General features: G+C 42.3%; 1 protein-coding gene across 1 annotated transcript in view; it reads right to left on the reverse strand.

The window, feature by feature from the left end:
* zmat4a (zinc finger, matrin-type 4a) overlaps nt 1-19,849 on the reverse strand; it is a 75,263-nt gene that overhangs the window by 44,247 nt on the left and 11,167 nt on the right. Inside the window, exons 2-3 of the mRNA XM_076270312.1 lie at nt 17,798-17,899; nt 726-815 (exon numbers count right to left, since the gene is read on the reverse strand). Of these exons, the coding sequence (XP_076126427.1) occupies nt 726-815; nt 17,798-17,899 (192 nt within the window). The remainder of the gene's footprint in view (nt 1-725; nt 816-17,797; nt 17,900-19,849) is intronic.

A 19,849-nucleotide genomic window follows, 5' to 3' on the forward strand; every position in this document is an offset into this window, starting at 1 on the left:
GGACCAGAGCTGGGTAGGCAGGCACGCAGTGAAGGCATTGACAGTTTCCAACAAAAGGCCCCAGAAAAGAATGCTTCAGTGAGTCACTCTCATACATCTTAGCGTTCCAAAACCCCCCGCTATTGAGCTGTGGCGTGCAGGCGTTAACACACACACACACACACACACACACACACACACACACACACACACACACACACACACACACACACACCATCACCGGCACCTCTCAGTCTCTCCATCACTCAAGGACAGCCGCACATTATTGCCGTTTCTCTCTGACAGGAGGGCATAATTGTAGCTGTCAAATTTTTGTTGTACTATGCTTCAACTGCACATTTGTCCGTACCTCTGTCTCTCTGTCTGTCTGTCTGTCTGTCTGTCTCTCACTCTCTCTGTCTCACACTCTCTGACTTGATGAACATCCACAGTGACATCCTAGTGCTCTGGGTTCAGTCTTGCCAATAAATGCAGCACTATTTAACAGTTTGCCTTGCCAAGACAGAAGCGAGTAGGGTCAAGAAAATCAATAGCTGGAGAGTCCATTAAGACCAAAGGTTTCCAAGATCGGCTATACACAACGGGCTATGCAATTTTTAACAGCTTGGGTGATCGTGATGAAGTATAAATGTGTAAGGAGGCAAGGAGGCATTGTGTTCTATACAATATGCTTTTCTCGTGATGAATAATTCAGAAACAAAGCAATACAAATATTGTGTACTCACATTGTCTGTTCTGAGCTTCTTAGCTGGGCAACCTCCATCCACAGGGTGTAACATGTAATACAGGCGGACTTTATTTGCATGCTTTCGGCTCTGAAAAGACAAACACAGAAAACGACTTAAACAAAATAAAGATATTTCATCTAGAAAGAAGACATGATATATCACTCATCGCATCATTTCATGTCATATTCTATTAAGTTTCTCCTTGAAATTGAGAATTTGTTAACAAACTGTGAGATGGACAACTGATCAAATAATAGTCTATTTTACTTTATTAATGAAACATCTAATGCAAAAGTGGTCCATTTATCAGTTTCATGATGCTAAAAGTTACTATACAGTGTATACTTATATATATTATGCTAAAAGGCTAACATCAGTGACACCAGTGAAAAAATTTTTGTCATGGCCTTCCATGATAACACCTCAAACTAAATGATGGGCTAGTAGATCTCAAGATCAGTAGATTGTCTACTGTTTCAAAAACTTGATCGATATTTAATGGGAAAAAACGGGACTGGGATATTCTAAAAAGTTCATTAAAAATTCCACTTCACAAACACTAAATGACTTGTTGATTGATCTGTTTGCTATTCATCTGTTTCCAATAAATCTGCTTCCTAATCTCAAAAACACTTTGCTAAACTAATGAAACACACAATGAACAAACTAATGAACACAGAAGTGGCTGGTCCCTGACAAACACACCTCTGGTGCTTGGCCCTTAACTAGCACTGCTGGTGTTGTTAATAGAGTGCAGGAAGCACATGACAAAGCCATTGATTCCTCTGCTTTGACAGGAGGGGCACTCTCAGAGCAGGAGAGAATTGATTCCCTGTTCAGTTTATCTCAAATCATGGCCTTTGACAGTGGGTGTGCAGGATTGTGTTTCCTGATGAAAAGGGAGAAAAGGGGGAATTTGAAAAAAAGAGAAAGTAGAGAGAGAAAGAGAAAGAGAAGAGAGAGCAAAGAGATGGAGCACTGAAAGAAAGATTGTTTTCTTTCCACATCTCTGTAGACCATGATGGTGGCATTTGGATACTTTTAGTGGAACAGTGGGAATTTGCCAACTGATATTACAAATGCACAAGTGTTGTCAGATTAAACGGGGAGTTTGTTTCTGTGAAATCTTTGTTTCTCTTGGGAACCAATTTTTGAGGCTGTGTCACTGAGCTCTCAGGTCTGTAAAGTGAAAAATACAGAGCAAACGTCCACTAGCCACCAGTAGCATTGAAACTACAGAAATGGATAATCCAACCAGAAGGAAGGGCCTTCTTTTTAAAGACTGTTTACCCCATGCACTCAACCACTTTTGACAGCTCTCGGTAATTAAAGCTCCACTATTGAATTTGAAGTACACAATACAGATGGGCAGACAAAGAGATGGCAAATGCACTGTAAAAAGAAAACAAAAAACAAAACAAAACTCTACTACAGTATAAAGTTTTTTATGTCAAGATCCGGCTAGCCAAATATGGTGGTACAGTGCTAATGAGGCTTTCAGTGACAGGTATTTTTGGCATTGGCCTAACTAGGCCCTGTGAGGTAACGGACTGGGCCCCTGGCAATGTGAATGTGATCATATGAAACCGCTAATGGTGCATTCAACTGTAGCACGTCTGAACAGGGTGCTCTTTTATATGCTGAACATCGACCTGATGGCTTTACAACAGCGCATAAGGCAGCTGTTGTAACTCTTGACCTGTATAAAACAGTCAAGAGTCATCCCAGGTGTGGGTCTAGGAGCATTCCAGGTTAACACCTACACTCTGAGGAGTGAAATTCTGGCGGGGACCTGGGGAAGAATTCTGTATAAAAGGCAGTCCTGACAGGGATGTCATCAGCAACGATACATCCCACAGGGTAGAGCCAATGGAGCCAGAAATGCCACAGGGTAGAGATGGACCCTCGTTGGGCAAGAAAAGTGATTTTCATTGGAGTGTGTGTGTGTGTTTGTGTGTGTGTGTCAACTGCTGCTAGGAGATTAGATCCAGAGACCTTAGTGGTCAGTTTTTGACAGAAATGACACTAAATGATAGCCTCGGCATGAGGGCGCCGATTGAGGCTGAATGGCAGCCAGCCTGGCATGAGAGCGAAGGATCGGAAATTCAGGAAAAATCCATTACCGGCACGCCAACCAATCGGCCAGAGAGTAATGGCCCCTTTGGCAGCTCTCGCAAGGTCAAAAAGATATCCCCAATCGCCCAACTCTATCTCCACACTCTGCAAACGTACCATAGCACTCTCCATTTCAAAGTGAGGACTCTTGTATGTACTGTACTTGTGTGCGTCCATTGAGGTGAGGTCCTCAACATGGGGTGAACGTTCTGAAACTACGCCATCCCCGACCCCTCACGGGACTGGAGAGGTCTGATGTCACTTATTATGTCAAGCTTGTTCTGCCCCGAGGAGAGGTCATCGAAAGTGTCAGGGCAAAAGGCTAGCTGTCACATCGGGGGATATGAGGACTGCTACTTACAGCGGATTTGGCTTCACACCTCACTATTTCTGTTAAGAGTGTGATATTCCGTAATGTGGGAATGAAAGAGCAAATTTCTGCTTTGATCTCACCAACACGCAGGGGCTAGGCAGTGGCAACTTCAAAGCCGAGCTAAAGCCAAAATAAAGACTAAATGTCTCATTACAATGTCACAAAAACAGGACACTTACATGCAGATACTTATTCAGACTGCTTCTCTTTGATGTATCACAGTCCATGTCTATGTTCTTTTTGCCAATCATTCAACATGCAACAGCCCATAATGACACAGCGAAAAAATACTGTGTGCAAGTGCAAAGGACATCACATTGGCTAAAGTAACCCTGGAACATTAAATTTAGATTTTCTATAGGTTTTAGGTCTGTTTAATCGGATCGCTCTTGGGCAATCAGAGAGACTAGTCCTGAATCAAAATGTGATTTGTCTTGATTGCATGCTCTGGATCACTGATGCTTACAGGTGAACCTCAATATATAGAGGCGAACCTGTAAACGCTACAGCAGACCAGGCTTTTCCCAGGAATTTCACAATATATGGCTGCGATCACCCATCACCTTAGCAATGATGACGTCTCTGTCCTGCTGTCAAGCGTGACCATAGCTTGACTCTTCCATCACAAGACTTTTCTGCAGAGGTGGTGAGTCAAGTGATAATAAGCTCTGTCTGGGTTTCATCAAACACAGCACTCAAGGCTAAGCCCTGAGAATTCAATTAGTGTCTTACAAAACAAGAGAATCTCCATCCCCACGTCAGAGTTTACAATACACCGCCTAGTACACTGCAAAAACTGCTTTTCTAATATAACCAATCTAAGATTATTAATCTTATATCAAGATAAAAAAAACTAGTTAGTATTGTTTTCAGTATAAAGAGACTTACCTAGCGCTTTCTTGTGAAATCATTTGACTTAATTTAAGAAAAGTTTGACTTACTGTATTTTTAAGACATTTCATCCTGAAAACAAGCAAATTTTTCTGCCAGTGTATTAAGCAAATTTGTCCTAAAAACAAGCAAATTTGTCTGCCAGTGCGTTAAGTAAATTTGTCTTGATACGACTCCTTAAAATAAGTCAAAGTCTTCTTAAATTAAGTCAAAATGATCTTTCGAGAGAGCGCTAGGTAAGTCTTTTCATACTAAAAACGATACCAAATAGATTTTTTGATCTTATTATAAGATTAATAACACTTGGTTAGAATTCATTTTTTGCTGTGTAAAAGTCAGGAAGTCAATTAGGTACGACCTCTATTTTAGTCTCTAACACAAATACATGATCAATATAACACAATAAGATGGCTGTACTTCCAGAAGATCCTCACATCCTTCCCGATCTAAAGAGTGGCCACCAGACCAGAGAAAGGATAACGGTTTTTGGTCAAATGTGGTCACTCTGCTACTGGGTTTGGCTGCATAGTGAAGGTCAAAAGCTTCCTGCTTCATTCAATGCTATGAAAGTGTTTCAACACTGCTGGTCATATCTGTACTTCAGACAAGATCTGGAGGTCTATGGAGAGAGTCTTGGACTACATGGTTAAGATGATCGTTGAATTATGGGACCTGAACTGCACAGCCTTTCTAAATTGTGTTTATGCAGTTATACCTCAGATGACTTCAAGAGGCATCTCATGGACATCAATTACACATAATGAAATGTTTGAATGTTCATGGAAATAAAGTATTTACATTGTAAACTTCAACAGATTTTGATTGAGACATTGTGGATATTGAATGTAGATTGAAAGCCAAAAATATTCTCTGCAGCCACTTACATAATGGCTTTACATTAAAGCACAGTAGTGATCCACAGTGGATCTGACATGTATAATGATGGTGATCAAATTGCTGAAGTACTGACACACACATATTTCTCATCTCCTTATAGGTAATGGTGAAACAAAAAACACTTAATCTTATCACTAGCTATACAGAGTGCGGCAATAAAACCTGGCTTATATACTGTACATTGATTCATTATCCTGAGTACAGAGACACACACATATACTGTGCTTTTCATATCCTGCCACAGGTTTTAAAAGATAAGGCTACCCAGGCAGCAAACTGTCCCCATTGCTGCTTCAGTGAGCCACGGGATGCTATGGCATTAGAATGCAGGCTATTATAAGCAAGGCACTAATTGGTGTGACATGGCCCGAGTGCCTTCACGCTGTGAATTCTTTGGAAGTGCCACGGTCATAAAGCATAGTCCTTTTAATAACACTAAAATGTCAACAGAAAAGGGCAAGAAAGAATATCTTGTCTAAACCCACTGTTCAAAACAAATGTATACAGAGGGCCTTGAACAACATTAGAAGTATATTGTTGGAAATATCACGCACATGTAAGGTAGGGCGGATTCAGCAAACATTACACTTTTATATGCAGTTAGTTGTAGTTTGATTACTTGACTAAGGTAACGTGAGGCTAATAAGGAGAACCAATCTAACTATCTACAGTATGTATGGCTATGAGCAGTGTTTTACAGTAAGAAGTAAGATAACAAAAGAATATACATTCCATCTGTTCTGGGGAATTGAATGTAAACATACTGAAGACTTCAGTCAACTTTTCAGTATGCTTGTCCTGACTAGACAACAAATAACATATCCAATTTATCCGGAGGTGCACACCGAATACACAATACATGAATTATCAATGGAGTTAACGACTAACAACATCGTTTGAAAACAAAACACAGCCTAATACTTTGACAGCCTTCATTTTAAAAGGCACCTAAGTGTAAAGTAAACATGTTGTGATAAATACATGTCACAGCCTTAATTTGATGAAAGCACAGAGGGCTGTGCCTCACTGCCAGTTGTTGTTCTCCTGTTCTTCTAGGGCATTGTCAATTGCAATTTAACACATGGCTACACCGCCAACCACTTTTTTACATTAAGTATCTCCAGAACGCTTGAAAAGGACAGGTTGCACTGTATCATGCACAAAACAGAGGCTGGTGGGACATTTAGGAATGATTTAATTTGTTTGACAAGTAGAATCTGGGCGCAGAGAGGATGGTGTGATTAGTAATGGCACGGAGCAGGGGGAACGAGACTGGAGGAGTGACAGGAGACTGACAAGGAGTGATACGTCACCCTCCTGGAGCCAAGATGGCTGCCATGATGCCTCTATACCTATTTGCTCATCTTTTTCACTGCCCTGGAAAAATAAAAAACAACCCCTGCTGCTGCATCAGAGCTCAAACAGACAAAAACACACTGCACGAGGAACACTGCAGTAGTATCAAAGCTGAAAACACACACACACACACAGAGCAGAACTCAAAGTCACATTCCTGCCGAATGTTCTAAAACATGTGATCATACGGTATGTCTCATTTTTGAAATGCCGTTCAATACTTCCTCGTACTCCTCGTTCTCAGGCAGGCAGACAAACACACACACACACACACACACACACGAGGACACGCACACACACACACACATACAAACACACATTCAGACAGCCTAGTGTGCACTGCTGAGTGGGATCTCAGATAGGGGCCAGCAGCTTCTTGGCAGTTACACCTGTACTGTGCAGCCGGCAGATCAGTAGACAATAGGGACACGCATCCGCGGACACTTGACAGAGTGTTGTCACAAAAACTGGGCCACCACAGTTAGAGCCTCTCGCTGTTTAAAAAACCCACCGAAACTAAATCCATTTCCACCGAATGAAAGAAACATAGGAGAGAAACCATTGGCGTAGAACTGCTAACAAGCCCATTCCACTTCTGTTAACTTTATTCTAACAGGACAGCACTAAAGACTATAGACACTGCATGTGAAATCAACATACTAGAATGATAATTACTAATCTTTTATTAGCTTCAGAAGAAAAAAGAATATCATATAGCATAATATAGAGATGATTAGTTGCCATTAAAATGTCTAAGTAGCTTACTTTTGCTAATATGTGGAAATAGGTCTGCTTTTAGGGACATACAGTAGCGAGTTATATGGATTCTGAGAAAAAAAACCCATTAATGTTAAAGAACAGAATGTTACACTATTCATAAATAACACCATCTGACCCAGTTTCTGTCATCCTTACAGACTTAATGTGCTGCTCCTCGGCCATAACAACCTGACCTTGACTAGCCAGAGATGGAGGTGCTCTATCCAGTCAAGCAACACTCCCTCAAGCTGGGAAGCTGCTCTTTCATGGTACGTCTCAGTGGGCTTTTGGAAGCTCTCAGGCTATGTGAAAATACCTTTTATTATAAGTGCTACACATCCGACTCCAAATACGAACAGGCGTACTCCTAAGTCAATGTGCATTTTTACTCAGTGACAAGTTCATAGGGAGGCCAGAGTATAAATGACTGTATGCACTACTCCGTTACGAACCTGTAAATTAAAAAAAAAAAAAAAAAACTGTCCTCAAACATGAGCTAAATACCCTCATCTGTCAGCTTCACTGTCTCTCTGGAGGGTCATTAATTAAAAAAAGTATCTTGTCTGTAAAGATATAATGCTTTAAAATGTGATGAAAAATCAAATCATTATACAAATTAATTAATGAGAAGGAATCCAAGCACAAAGTCTTACTCTGCCTCTTGAAACCTGCAGTGTGTGTGCCACACTCCACAAATGAACTCTGCTAGTAATGCAGGTCTCCAAATTAATGCTCAGCTTTCACTAAATAATGAAATAAATGTAGGCTCCTGTCACACTCAGGGACTATTAAAATGGCAAGCTTTCCCTTCTTTTGACAACGTCCTGACAACCCACCTTATTCTACAGTAATTCCCCACGGCCTTAGATCCCTTTTGTTCTGCCCATTAGTAGTTTCATCATGCAATTTGTTCAGAAGTGTCTAACTTCACCGGCATTAATGACGTTCTATCAGAAAACACATTTGCAACTTGAGTCTCCGAGCTTCAGAGCAGCATGTTAAAAGTTAGCATGAAACGTGGATGATTATATTGATAGGAGACACTCAATATATGTTTAAATACTCATTTACTGTGCGCTTAACAACAATGGATGGAATCTCCTGGTAACTGGAGCTAATAGTGAGAAATAAACCATTTCATCAGTAGGATGTAGAAATATTATGGAATGCTGCAACTTTCCCAAGCCATGATTTAAAAAATATATATTTCTAATGTTTGCTTGTTTTGATTAGAACATGCTGAAGTGACCAGATTACACGTTGAGTCATGCTGGAATCTGGAGAGAAATCCAACACAGTGGGGGGGACCTCTAGCTATTTTGGTTGGCCATCTCATTAGTTAATTTCTCTCTTTTGTCATCAGGATTGTATTCTGTAAATAACCTGTTCAATATGTTCAGAAATGGGTTGAGTGCACGTTTAACACATGGCACATACATGGCTATCATAGTTGCATATTCTTTTGACTGATCACCATGCAAGGGAGGCCCAAGAATATTCAAGATATGGACTAAGACAGAAAGGCTTTCAGATTAAGCTGACAACATAAAATGAAAGAAGACAAGATTTAAGGCACCATGATTCAACATGTTTTATAGGAGTTGTGTAATTCTGTATATTATGAATTGTCTTCAAAGCGGTCACATAATAATTCCATAACACTTAGGCCCCCTGTACCAGAGCTAGTGAGCGGATGGAATTTTGTTTGAGCGTGGAACGCTTTTTAATTTAGAGGCCGGAGCGGCCGCTCTGGTCCACTCCAATTTCGCTCCCATACCGCTCACACCACTAGTCTGAGGCATGCTCAAATCCACCCAGAATTCATGTCTTCCTAATGAAACCAAGACCGTTAAATTTCAAAGATATTGGCCATAGTAAGTTTGTTGATGGGGATGGAGTCGCTAAATATTTTAGAAAGGAAACTGAAAGTCATAGGGCCTGCAAGCGTACTTTTCCTACCAAACAACTAGATACTAACAATGTAGAGCAAGAACAACCATGTGGTGACACTGTTCCAGTGAGTAAAGATTCATTTTGGAATTTAAGAAGACACATTTCGCGGAAACATGAGTGTGCTACGGAGAGCAAAGAAAAACGTGAGCAATTTGAATATGCTTCATATCAAGTAAGGCTGAAGTAAAACGTGGATGCTAAGCCTGTTAGGCAATTAGTCCCACTGATCCCTTTAGTTTTAGGCTTATGTGTATTGACGTTGCCAAGCTTGTTCGTTGTTGCACTATCGGTGTTGCATTATATTTTAAAATAAATGTTCTATGAGTGAAATTGCCATTGCTCCTGGTTCTTTGGGATTTAAGTTTTCTAAGGTGACAATTCGGCTTATAGATTATTTCTCCCTCTTTTAAATTGGAGTGAGCATGGAGCGATTTCACTGGAGCGGGAGGATTTTTAAGTGGAGCGGGGAGCGAAATTGAGTTGAACGGCCTGACGTGAATTTGAGCGGATGAGCGGCCGAGTGAACAGCCACTTGAGCGAAGAGCGGGATATTCGCACCGCTCAGCTCCGCTCACTAGCTCTGCCCTGTTTTTACTGTACAGCTATTCTAGGTGAACGATTCACCTATTACAAGTTTGTTTATTATCAAATTGGCTTCGTAAAGGTGTACCTTTAAGACATGGTGGTACAAAGTGGTATTACCACCCCGGTGCGAGCTGGTTTACATGCTAACTTTAGTGGATAGCTGGGCAACACTGAGCATAGGCTTTTTTTAACATTCTGTTGTTTCTTCATGTCAAAATGTCTTACAAGAAAAAGTATTAAATTTGATTCAAGAGCCAAAGAACACATCATTTGGATGCTAATACTGTATGTTGCTTTGTGAGAGCTGGTGACTCCTATGTGACATTTATGCTCTTGCCTCATGAGGAATCTGCGGCCAGAGCGAAGGTGACATTTATGGGCTCCCTAAGCATGTTCATCAGCATCAAATTAGTCGGCGTCCTACACAGGAGGTCTGGCCAATGATCTGAACATGGACAGAGATTGGGTCCACAAAGGTCATGGAACAAATATGTTATTGAGTCATTTCTCATCAGGATGAGCTGGAGCCTTCACCCGCCCCTCCGGATATAGTGGTCAGGGAGTATTGTGGAAAAGTCCTCCACCAACCTCCTCCAAAAGCCACACCAGTGTCACTGAGAACACATCCCCGTGGAAGAGTTCATGATGCTCATCCTGACCATTACAGGGTTTAATTGAGGAAGATAAAGAGATTGCCGAGCTCCTGTGATATGTACAAGTGATGGGATCAGGTGTGGAGTCCAGATAGCTTCTCCGGTGCTTTAAGAACAGACTGATACGATTCAGGCCTAGCTCATAACACTCTGAGTCTACAGTCTGCCATTTGGCGTGAACATCCTGTCAACACGTCAAGCCAACCCTGTCTGATCAGCCCTGGTAGGCACTGTGTTTTTTTTTTAGGCACTTTTGAAAAGGGAACTTGACAAGTCTGTTGGATTTCTTTACCATCCCTAATTATACCGTACAATGGATAGAATGGGTGCAGTGTTGGGTGTCTGAAGTGCAAACTAAATATTTTCTTACGCCCATAAAAACCTGGTGCAGCTCATGTTCTCTGTCATTCAGACAGCTTCAGTGCTTATTTTCACTCTCTAGCTCTAACTACATCAGAAGACAAATTTCCTCTCCCTCTCTCTTTCCCTGAGTGTGTTTGTGTGTGTGTGTGTGTGTGCGTGTGTGTGTGTGTGTGTGTGTGTGTGTGTGTGTGTGTGAGTGCTTGTGTGTGTATGGGGTGGCGGATGGGTGGGGGGTTCATTAGAAAGTGTCCTCAGATATCATTATGATCGCTCCATTCTTTCACCACACTGTTCCCATTTTCAGGACTGTGATTGAAACAGTCTTGCACCCTAATGGATTTGGACGGGACACACCATTGATTGTGCTGCCCAAACGCTTCATCTTTCAAGGACAGTAAACAATGACACTTTGATTAAGAGTTGAAATGCATGAGCTGTATAGCTCCCTGCGCCTGCTCCCACTTTAGATTTTCCAACTCAGTGCCCTCCTAGGTCAACCCACAGCAGGCAGGCGGGACCCATTAGCTATAGGAGCAGTCCAATCAATACATCCTCCATAGTCCTTCATAATGAACTATTTATTTTTTCAGTGGTTAAGGCGAAGGGAACCGCCCCCTCCCACCACATCAGAAGGACAGAGAGGGACAATAACCGTGGATCCCATGTGGGACTTGAATCTACTGGGGACCCATTTCCTTAATCATTGTGATGCAACCATCGCAGTCACAATGAAGAGCTGTGTCACTTGGGCTACCCATTGTCACGGAATATCAATGGTCTTTGGGAGGCCGGAACGCAATTTGGAATAAAAACAGCTGTCCTCAGCCGTTCTTCCGGGAAGTTAGGCTTCAATATCATGGGTTAACATAGTTCCAAAATCAATTCATTCCCCAGTGAACGAGGGGAAAAGCACATATCTGACTCCTGAGGTCAGCCGCTGAAGTCCGCTCCTGGCACAGCGCAGTGCAATCTATGACCGCACCGTTGTCTTGATAATAGGAAGAGACACACTTGACATCTAATTATATCTAATATGAATTAGCCCGGCCTGGCCCCCAGTGCAGCACAAAGGTCTGAAAGCGGGGCAGCGATCGCAAGGACAGGTCGGGAGATGGCGGCTAGGGGAAAGAGAACTGGGTCACGATGATCATTCAGTGCGTCGCGGAGACGAGAGGGTTTGTCCTTGACGGCCGATGATATCACCCTGACCGGGAGATACTAAGACCCCTCTGGTCACTCTGGTCTGCTCTCTCCTCTCTGGTCCTCATGCATATGCAGGAGCGGAAGGCACTGGATCTGGGAGTCGAGTGAACCTAGGCTACAAACACAGGCTACAGGCAAGGAGAGAGAGAGGGGTGGTGTGTGTGTGTGTGTGTGTGTGTGTGTGTGGGGGGGGGGGGGGGGGGGGGTTGTGGGGTATGTGCTCTTCTTGACACTACTGTTATAACAGAGTTCCTGTGTCGGTAATAGGCTGCAAAAATTTATTATATCACAAATTCTATTTCAGCCTCAAGCATTATAGTTAAACTATTAATGCATATTATTTGCAAGACATGTCTCATCACATCTACAGTATAGTCTTGAAAATGAGCAGTCTGCTAATTTTTTACCACAACACTTGTTTGTCATTGACGTTGGCCACAAAGCGCAAGTGTACAGAATATAGATATAATAGATAGAAATAAATAGCTAAAGAGTAAACACTCCACAGAAAGATGAGAGGCCCTCTCTCAAGCATCTACTTAACATTTGCACATGGCATGTCAGGGTGAGCATATTGTCTAATTGCAGATCATTTTGAACACATTTCATAGATAAACACAAAAACACCTTAAAAGCACTATGCCAACTTTTAAACCTCAAAACTAATGCTTCTGGACACAGGCTTAAAATGTGATGGCTTAGAAGTAGACACTTCGAGCTCATTGAAATGGAAAACCCATCCAAAGCATTAAGCACAAAACGCGACCTGCTCTGGCCTCATCAAGCACTGACACTGAGGTTCACTATAAAACACTGTACATATTCAATGGCAATGATGTATTCTACTTTGTGAGACAGACACTTTGAATTTGACACCAAAAGGTCTTTAATCCAAGTCTCATTAGGCAAAAAAGGTCTCTCCAAAGTGCAGCTTCGATTTTCAAAGGCTTTTGATAAATCCCTGATGTCTGGCATTTGGCGGCAACCGCGGAATGAGCAGCAGCCGTGGCAGACGGTAACCTGAACTTTAATCCGAGCCACATCTCAACTAAATAAGGTCCTCCAAATGTCTGCCAAAACCTCAGTCTGCAGCCAGGGACACCTGAGACCCAGACTCCTGGAGGAGGTGTAAGCCCTATCTGAAGAACCAGGTCTGGGCCGCCACGGCCCTGCACCCCCCCCCCCCCCCCCCACCACCTCCTCCTCCTCTGACTCTTGTTCAGCTCCGCCGCCACCGTCACAGTGGCCCAAACATGTCAGAGTGAGTTAGGGGAGGGGAGGCAGATGCTTTGGAGATGGAGCGCAGACAAGTCCCATCTGCAAAGGGGGGCATCGGTCCAAGTGGCACAGGCTCTGCTCTCCAGACAGCGAGCGAACGGCCGGGGAAAAGACAAAAAGAGAGGAGGGAAAAAACCTAAATGAATATTTCACACATAGAGAGACGCCAACTTCCTGCAATCTGAAATGCCTGTCTGAACAATTGAATTATTGGAATACCTGCTGCAGGCTGTTCGGATTACTTGTCCACACACACCTTGCGTACCCAATTTTCCATTCCTGCTTTGAGGCTCATATACACACGAACACACACACACAAGGAGTGTGTGTTACATAATTTGGCAATGAATTCTGAGTTGCCGTAACCAAAGCGTGATTCTACTACGTACATAATTTAGGACCTGAACTATCCAGCATTGTTTGCCACTCCACAAAAATGTGACAAGAACGTTAATTAGGCAGCTCTTAAATATTGCAGCGATGCAGTACAGTTTCTAGATGCTAATAGCAAACACAGGGATGGGCGGACTGCCGTGGCAACAGTGCAGCAGAGATCCAATCAAAAAACCTTGTGTTTTTTTCTCAGTGGGTAGGCAGGTGCACCCACACACACATGCACACGCACACGCACTCGCACACACACACACACACACACACACACACACACACACACACACACACACACACACACACACACACACACACACACACACACACACACACACACTGCAATGTAATAAATACTTAAAGGCCCTGACAGGTTCTCATACGAGGCCCTTCAACATCTATTATTACAGCTCTCCTCCTCACCATCCTGGGCCCAGTGCAGCCTTGTGCAGCCCAGCACACCTGGGACCTGCCTGCCTGCATGAGAACACTGAGTGAGAAGCAGAACCGGTGTTCAGACAGGAGCCATTACTTTTGCAATTCCAACCATCAGGCTAACAATTTAATTTTGTTTTCTTTGGCGGTTGGTCAAGTTGTAACTGACGGACATGAACTGGACATGAACTGGACCATACCCCCCCAAAGCATGGACTGAACCCTGTCTTGAAACATCCGGGTCCCAGCGTACTAAAGGTGCATGCAGGTTGGATTTTTTTTTTTGTTTCTATTTCTATTTCTATTCAGAAATTGAGTCTCATACTGCACCATTGGGACATGATCATGGGGCGTGTTTTAACCGATACAGGGGAGAAAATTACCTCTGCACACAATTGTAGCCCATTTGTAAGCTTATACATACTTGTTCACATTCCAGCGAAGCACAGCTACTTGGGCGAAGTGTTTTGCAGGCAGCACCTGAAAAGCTCCGGTGTTACTTCTTCAAACCCCAAGGAGCATTGATTTCCCTGAATGAAAACATAGTTTGTATGTATATGCTTAAATTTGACATTGTTATTTGTACATGTTGTAACTATACAAATCACAGCATGTAAATAGGAAAATATTGAAATTCGGTAACGCTTTAGAATAACATGTGCTTATTAGGTATTAACAGTGCATAATAAGCAGTTAACAATTCATTGCTAACAGTTAGTTAACTGTTGTTATCCTTTAATAACATTAACTAACTGTTAACATGCAGCTTGTAGGTGATAATAAGCACCCTTTTAAGTTACTTACAAGCATATTTGTTAACAGTTGTAAGTGTTAACAAGCAGCTTGTTAATGCTTGTTAATGGTGTATAAGACAAAGAGGTGGATAATACGCTTATAAGACCTTTCTTACCTATTTGTAGTACATTTTGCAGCCCCCCAATCTAAAGCGAGGACCATGTAGCCTAAAGTTCCACAAGCCCAACCTTCTATCTCTCTATACTGTATCTCTCTATCTAGCTTGGTTTAGCTGTGAGAAATACACCTTCAAAATTGTTGCAGTGAGCAGGAATCGAACCCCAGTCTCCCGCGTCAAAGAGTGCGTCGCTACTTGTTGAGCTACACTACTGTTCCTAATTGGGTGATGGAAAATATTCCGATGTTCTATATCATACTAGCTATGCTTTTTACAAATGTTTCTGATGGAAAAGTGGTGTTTAATTTCCATAATCTTTGTTCAGTGAACGCATAAAACAGTTTGTCAGTTTGTCAGCAGTCTAAAGATATGCCAGCTTTGTATATAGTTTGGTTACCTAGCAACCGAGGCTTAAAGACGATAAGTGGGTGCGTTCAAAGCTCTGGTTTAAAGTTGCAAACATAGGCGAACGTTCGTGATCGATTTGAAACATGTTTCAGTTTGCCTTGAACAGAGGCGAACATTCGTGGTCTGTTTCTGCATTAATTAAACACCACTTTTTCCTTTAGAAACATATTTGTAAAAAGCATAGCTAGTGTGATATAGAACATCGGAATATTTTCGGAATATAGAATCAAAATAAACAAATTCATCAGCCGAACAAGAAAAGTAGTGTAGCTCAATAGGTAGCGATGCACTCTCTGATGCAGGAGACTGGGGTTCGATCCCTGCTCACTGCAACAATTTTAAAGGTGCATTTCTCACAGCTAAACCAAGCTAGATAGAGAGATATAGTATAGAGAGATAGAAGGTTGGGCTTGTGGAACTATAGGCTACATGGTCCTCGCTTTAGATTGGGGGGCTGCAAAATTTACTACAAATAGGTAAGAAAGGTCTTATAAGCGTATTAGTTATCCACCTCTTTGTCTTATACACCATTAACAAGCATTAACAAGCTGCTTGTTAACACTTACAACTGTTAACAAATATGCTTGTAAGTAACCTAAAAGGCTGCTTATTAACACTTACAAGCTGCATGTTAACAGTTAGTTAATGTTATTAAAGGATAACAACAGTTAACTAACTGTTAGTAATGAATTGTTAACTGCTTATTATGCACTGTTAATACCTAATAAGCACATGTTATTCTAAAGCGTTACCTGAAATTCTTTTGTCACTATTGGGAGGTGTAGGCTAATGAAGCCGGTCACTTCGAGGCACTTGTGCTAAGCTAGGCTAGCAGTGGGTGTGTCATACCGAGTAACTACACGCACGGAGATGACAAGGGTATGTATCGACTTATCGAACTCTGGGGAATACGGTGAATGAGCTAGTCCCAAAAAGTCAGCGTGTTCCTTTAATATCTGTTTTATCTGATTGCACTGTAAATATATTGTAGAACAGACACAATAGCACAATAGCTAAACGTCTAGCTTTTCCAGCGACAGCTATTTTGTTGTAAACAAAATCAACCAAAGGGCACTCTGGTGACATGAATGACTAGGCACGGTTGCTCACATATCTATGATTGCTCATTAATCCATTATCGTATAAATCCCGCCCAGACGGTTTGATTAGTCCGCACAGTTTTCATAGAAGCTTCTCAATGGAACAAGTCCAGACCGAAATGTTGTGGGCGCGGTTCAATTCTGGGATGGCTTCCAGGCTACACCAAATCACTAGCATTCCAAAAATGCATAGGTGAAAGTAAATAGTAAATGTAAATCAGATGTATAGACCAAGTATACTTGCGTATACAAGGAATTAGGTCTCTGCATTTATCCCATCCGTGAATTAGAGAACACACAAAGCATACAGTGAACACACAGTGAGGTGAAGCACACACTAACCCCGGGCAGTGAGCTGACTTGCTACAGCAGCGTTTGGGGAGAAGTGAGAGGTTAGGTGCCTTGCTCAAGGGTACTTCAGCCGTGGATGTAGGCATGAGAGAGCAGTGCTCGACCACTCCCCCCGCCCACATTTTTCCTACTGGTCGGGGATCGAACCAGCAACGCTTCGGTTTCAAGCCTGAAGCCCTAACCAGTAGGCCACGGCTGCCCCTAAAAGCCCTTTATTTAAGGTCAAGGCATAATGTGGGTAAAAATGCAGACCGGTTTCAGCCCTCTGAGCCTTCCTCAGGTTTGTGGTATGTGAAGAATACCTTATAGGGGCTGTATGTAGAGTACAATGTGGTCACATGGTCTGATTACACCTGCATATAAAATGTAAACATTAGTTCCTTCCTGAAGTCAGCCAAGCAGCCTTGTTGTTTCTACAATAGTACTACTTTCAATCTTCAAGAGCACCTTGCATGTATCTGGCTTCTACTACCTTCACGACATGAGCATTCTGTATTTCCTTCCTTTTTGTATTCAGATGCATAGGAGATGTTTGATATGCAGAAGTATAGCTTACCCCAGAAGTCTCCTTTCTGGAAATTCAAAGGAAAAACCCTTATGCTGCCTTTGTTTGCTCTCCCAGGAATGTAGCGAAACTAACATAAAATAACAATGAAGTGCAACACAGAGAGTGCTGCAGCCCTCCATAGACTCAGCCTTGTGGTCTATACATGTGGCCACAGCGGAGTTTCAGCCCTCTGGAAAGCTCTGACCCTGTGGTTTTCACACACAGCGCACCTTTGTTCTCAGTCAAGAGCAGCCTGGACTTACTGCAGCGTGAACCACTCCAACCACAAAGGCCATTCTCGCACTGACCTATACACCTCTGAGGGATGGTGGTTATGGTGTTTGTGGAGACAGTGGTGGGCAATGTATGTGTGTGTGTGTGTGTGTGTGTGTGTGTGTGTGTGTGTGTGTGTGAGTGTGTGTGTTAGGTGTAAAGGGAGAGCGGAGAGAGACTAAGAATAATGGGGTTTGGAGGCCCAGACCCCACGGGAAGAGCGGCTCACCTCATAATGGGCAACCCTCTGAGATTCGGAAATGAGCTGTGCACTGCACACCTTGCAGTAGCTGTCTGTGAAGAGGCTCTGGTCCACTTCGGGTGACTTCATCTGTGAAGAGAGGGAGAGTGAGAGAGAGAGAAAGAGAGAGAGAGAGAAAGAGTCAGGGTCGGCCTTCAGCAGGTGACGCAGACAAAAGAGCCGTGACAAAACCATGCATCCCCCTCCACTGATGTTTGTGTGCTGCCAGGCTAGGGAAGATTCTGCCGTGCAAGTTTCCACTATTTTGTGCTGCTAGCATGCATGTCATCAGTTCTTAGTGCAAGACACACTGTGGAAATCACTGCGCTGCTTCAGATTTATGCATCTCCTGTTGTGCTCTGCAATTTATCCTTCCCTCCTCCATTGCTCCCTCCCTCCCTCTCCATCATTCTTTCAGTCTTTTTTCGTCAATATTTCTTATATCCCCTGCAGTCTCTGGAACACCAATTTGAACGAAACGAAACGACTCTCGAGCCAGATGTAGGTACTATGAGGCAATCAGTTCCCCCATTTACACCCCCAAAAATAAAAAAAGCGTATCCAAAAAGTCATATCCATTTGGGGTCAGCATGAATAAATGAACACTTATTTTGAGACTAAAAGAAATAATGGCCCTTAATGTGGTCTTTTAATGCCACCGTGTAGAGGTAGTGGGAAGATAGCAATTAGATTTGGCAAGATGCTTCTTCACTATTCATAGCCTGCTGCTATTTCTACTCTCTTTTCTAATTTAGCTCCTCTCCTCCCTTCCTTCAGAGCCTAACGTCTTAGGCATATTCACACTTCTCTCTCTCTCTCTCTCTCTCTCTCTCTCTCTCTCCCCATTTTAGACTTTTTTAGACCAAGCGACCACAGGCAAACATGTTAAAGGAATAAAATAAAGAGTGCACAGATTATGAGGTAAAAAAGAGTGCAGAGATTATGAGTGCAACGAGATTATGAAGATGTATGTAATTATGAATGGGAAAGTGTATTAAAATACTAAAATAAACAAATGCATGCATGGGGCATAGTCTACTGGGTGAAGCAGGGGACAGTGAAAAAGCTTTTAAGATCTGGTGCTGTAATTAACATAGACTTGACAGCTCAGCTTATACCCACACATAAGGCTTTAGTTAACCCATCCTCTGAGAGATTCTCCATCCCAGCTGCCTCCTCATTGACATCCTAAGGGATCAATAGGAAAGATCAAAGCTCAGAGGGAAACCTCCAGCATTAGCATACCACTGCAAATAATGTCACTCACCACACAGTTAGCAGAAAGCCACACAATACAATGAGGCCATGTTCTTTTTTTTCTCATCAGACATTATCATTAGACATCTTTGGTAACACTTCACTATAATGTCAAACCCAGTATCCATAAAGCATCACAAACACATTCCTAAGATGTTATAAAGTACTTATAATACCACATTTAGACGTATGTCTATATAAGTACACAGTAATGACCGCACTAACTACAAATCACTACAGACTGCACTCACTACAATGGTATAGCCCTTACAGCCCTCACGTAAGTATCGAAGAATCGGTAATAGAGCATCTTTTAGCAGTTGATACTGGCACTGGTGACATCTTTGCCTTATGCTAGTACATCGAATGCTCTTTATGGATGTGACATACAAGCCTTCAAAATAAATGTTACGCAAAGTTTTCACTATGCCATTGTACCACTTTATGACCATCATTATTATTATCATTATAAATACTTTGTGCTTTATGGATACTGGGTTTAAAGCAACACCAAAGAGTTGTTTCTACCTTAAAATAATGTTTCCAAAATCGTTTCAGTGGTTCATCAACTCGTAACAGGGTGAACGGCACTTCTGCATTCGCTTCGCAGCCCTCTATCGGCTATAACCGCACTATGTAAGTTTGCCAGATCGGGTAGCGGATCTGTAGTTCGATGGAATGACACATAAGAAACTACAAATGTGACTTGCATCTGATGTCGCAATACATCGTACTTTCATAAAATCATGCCACATATTCTACCTTGTCTGTGGACATTGTTAT

Source organism: Alosa pseudoharengus, unplaced genomic scaffold, assembly GCF_046254945.1.
Source record: "Alosa pseudoharengus isolate Yale_2024_CS ecotype anadromous, Long Island Sound unplaced genomic scaffold, YU_APseudo_1.1 YU_APseudo_1.1_scf_6, whole genome shotgun sequence".
In the NCBI taxonomy this organism is placed as follows: domain Eukaryota; kingdom Metazoa; phylum Chordata; class Actinopteri; order Clupeiformes; family Clupeidae; genus Alosa; species Alosa pseudoharengus.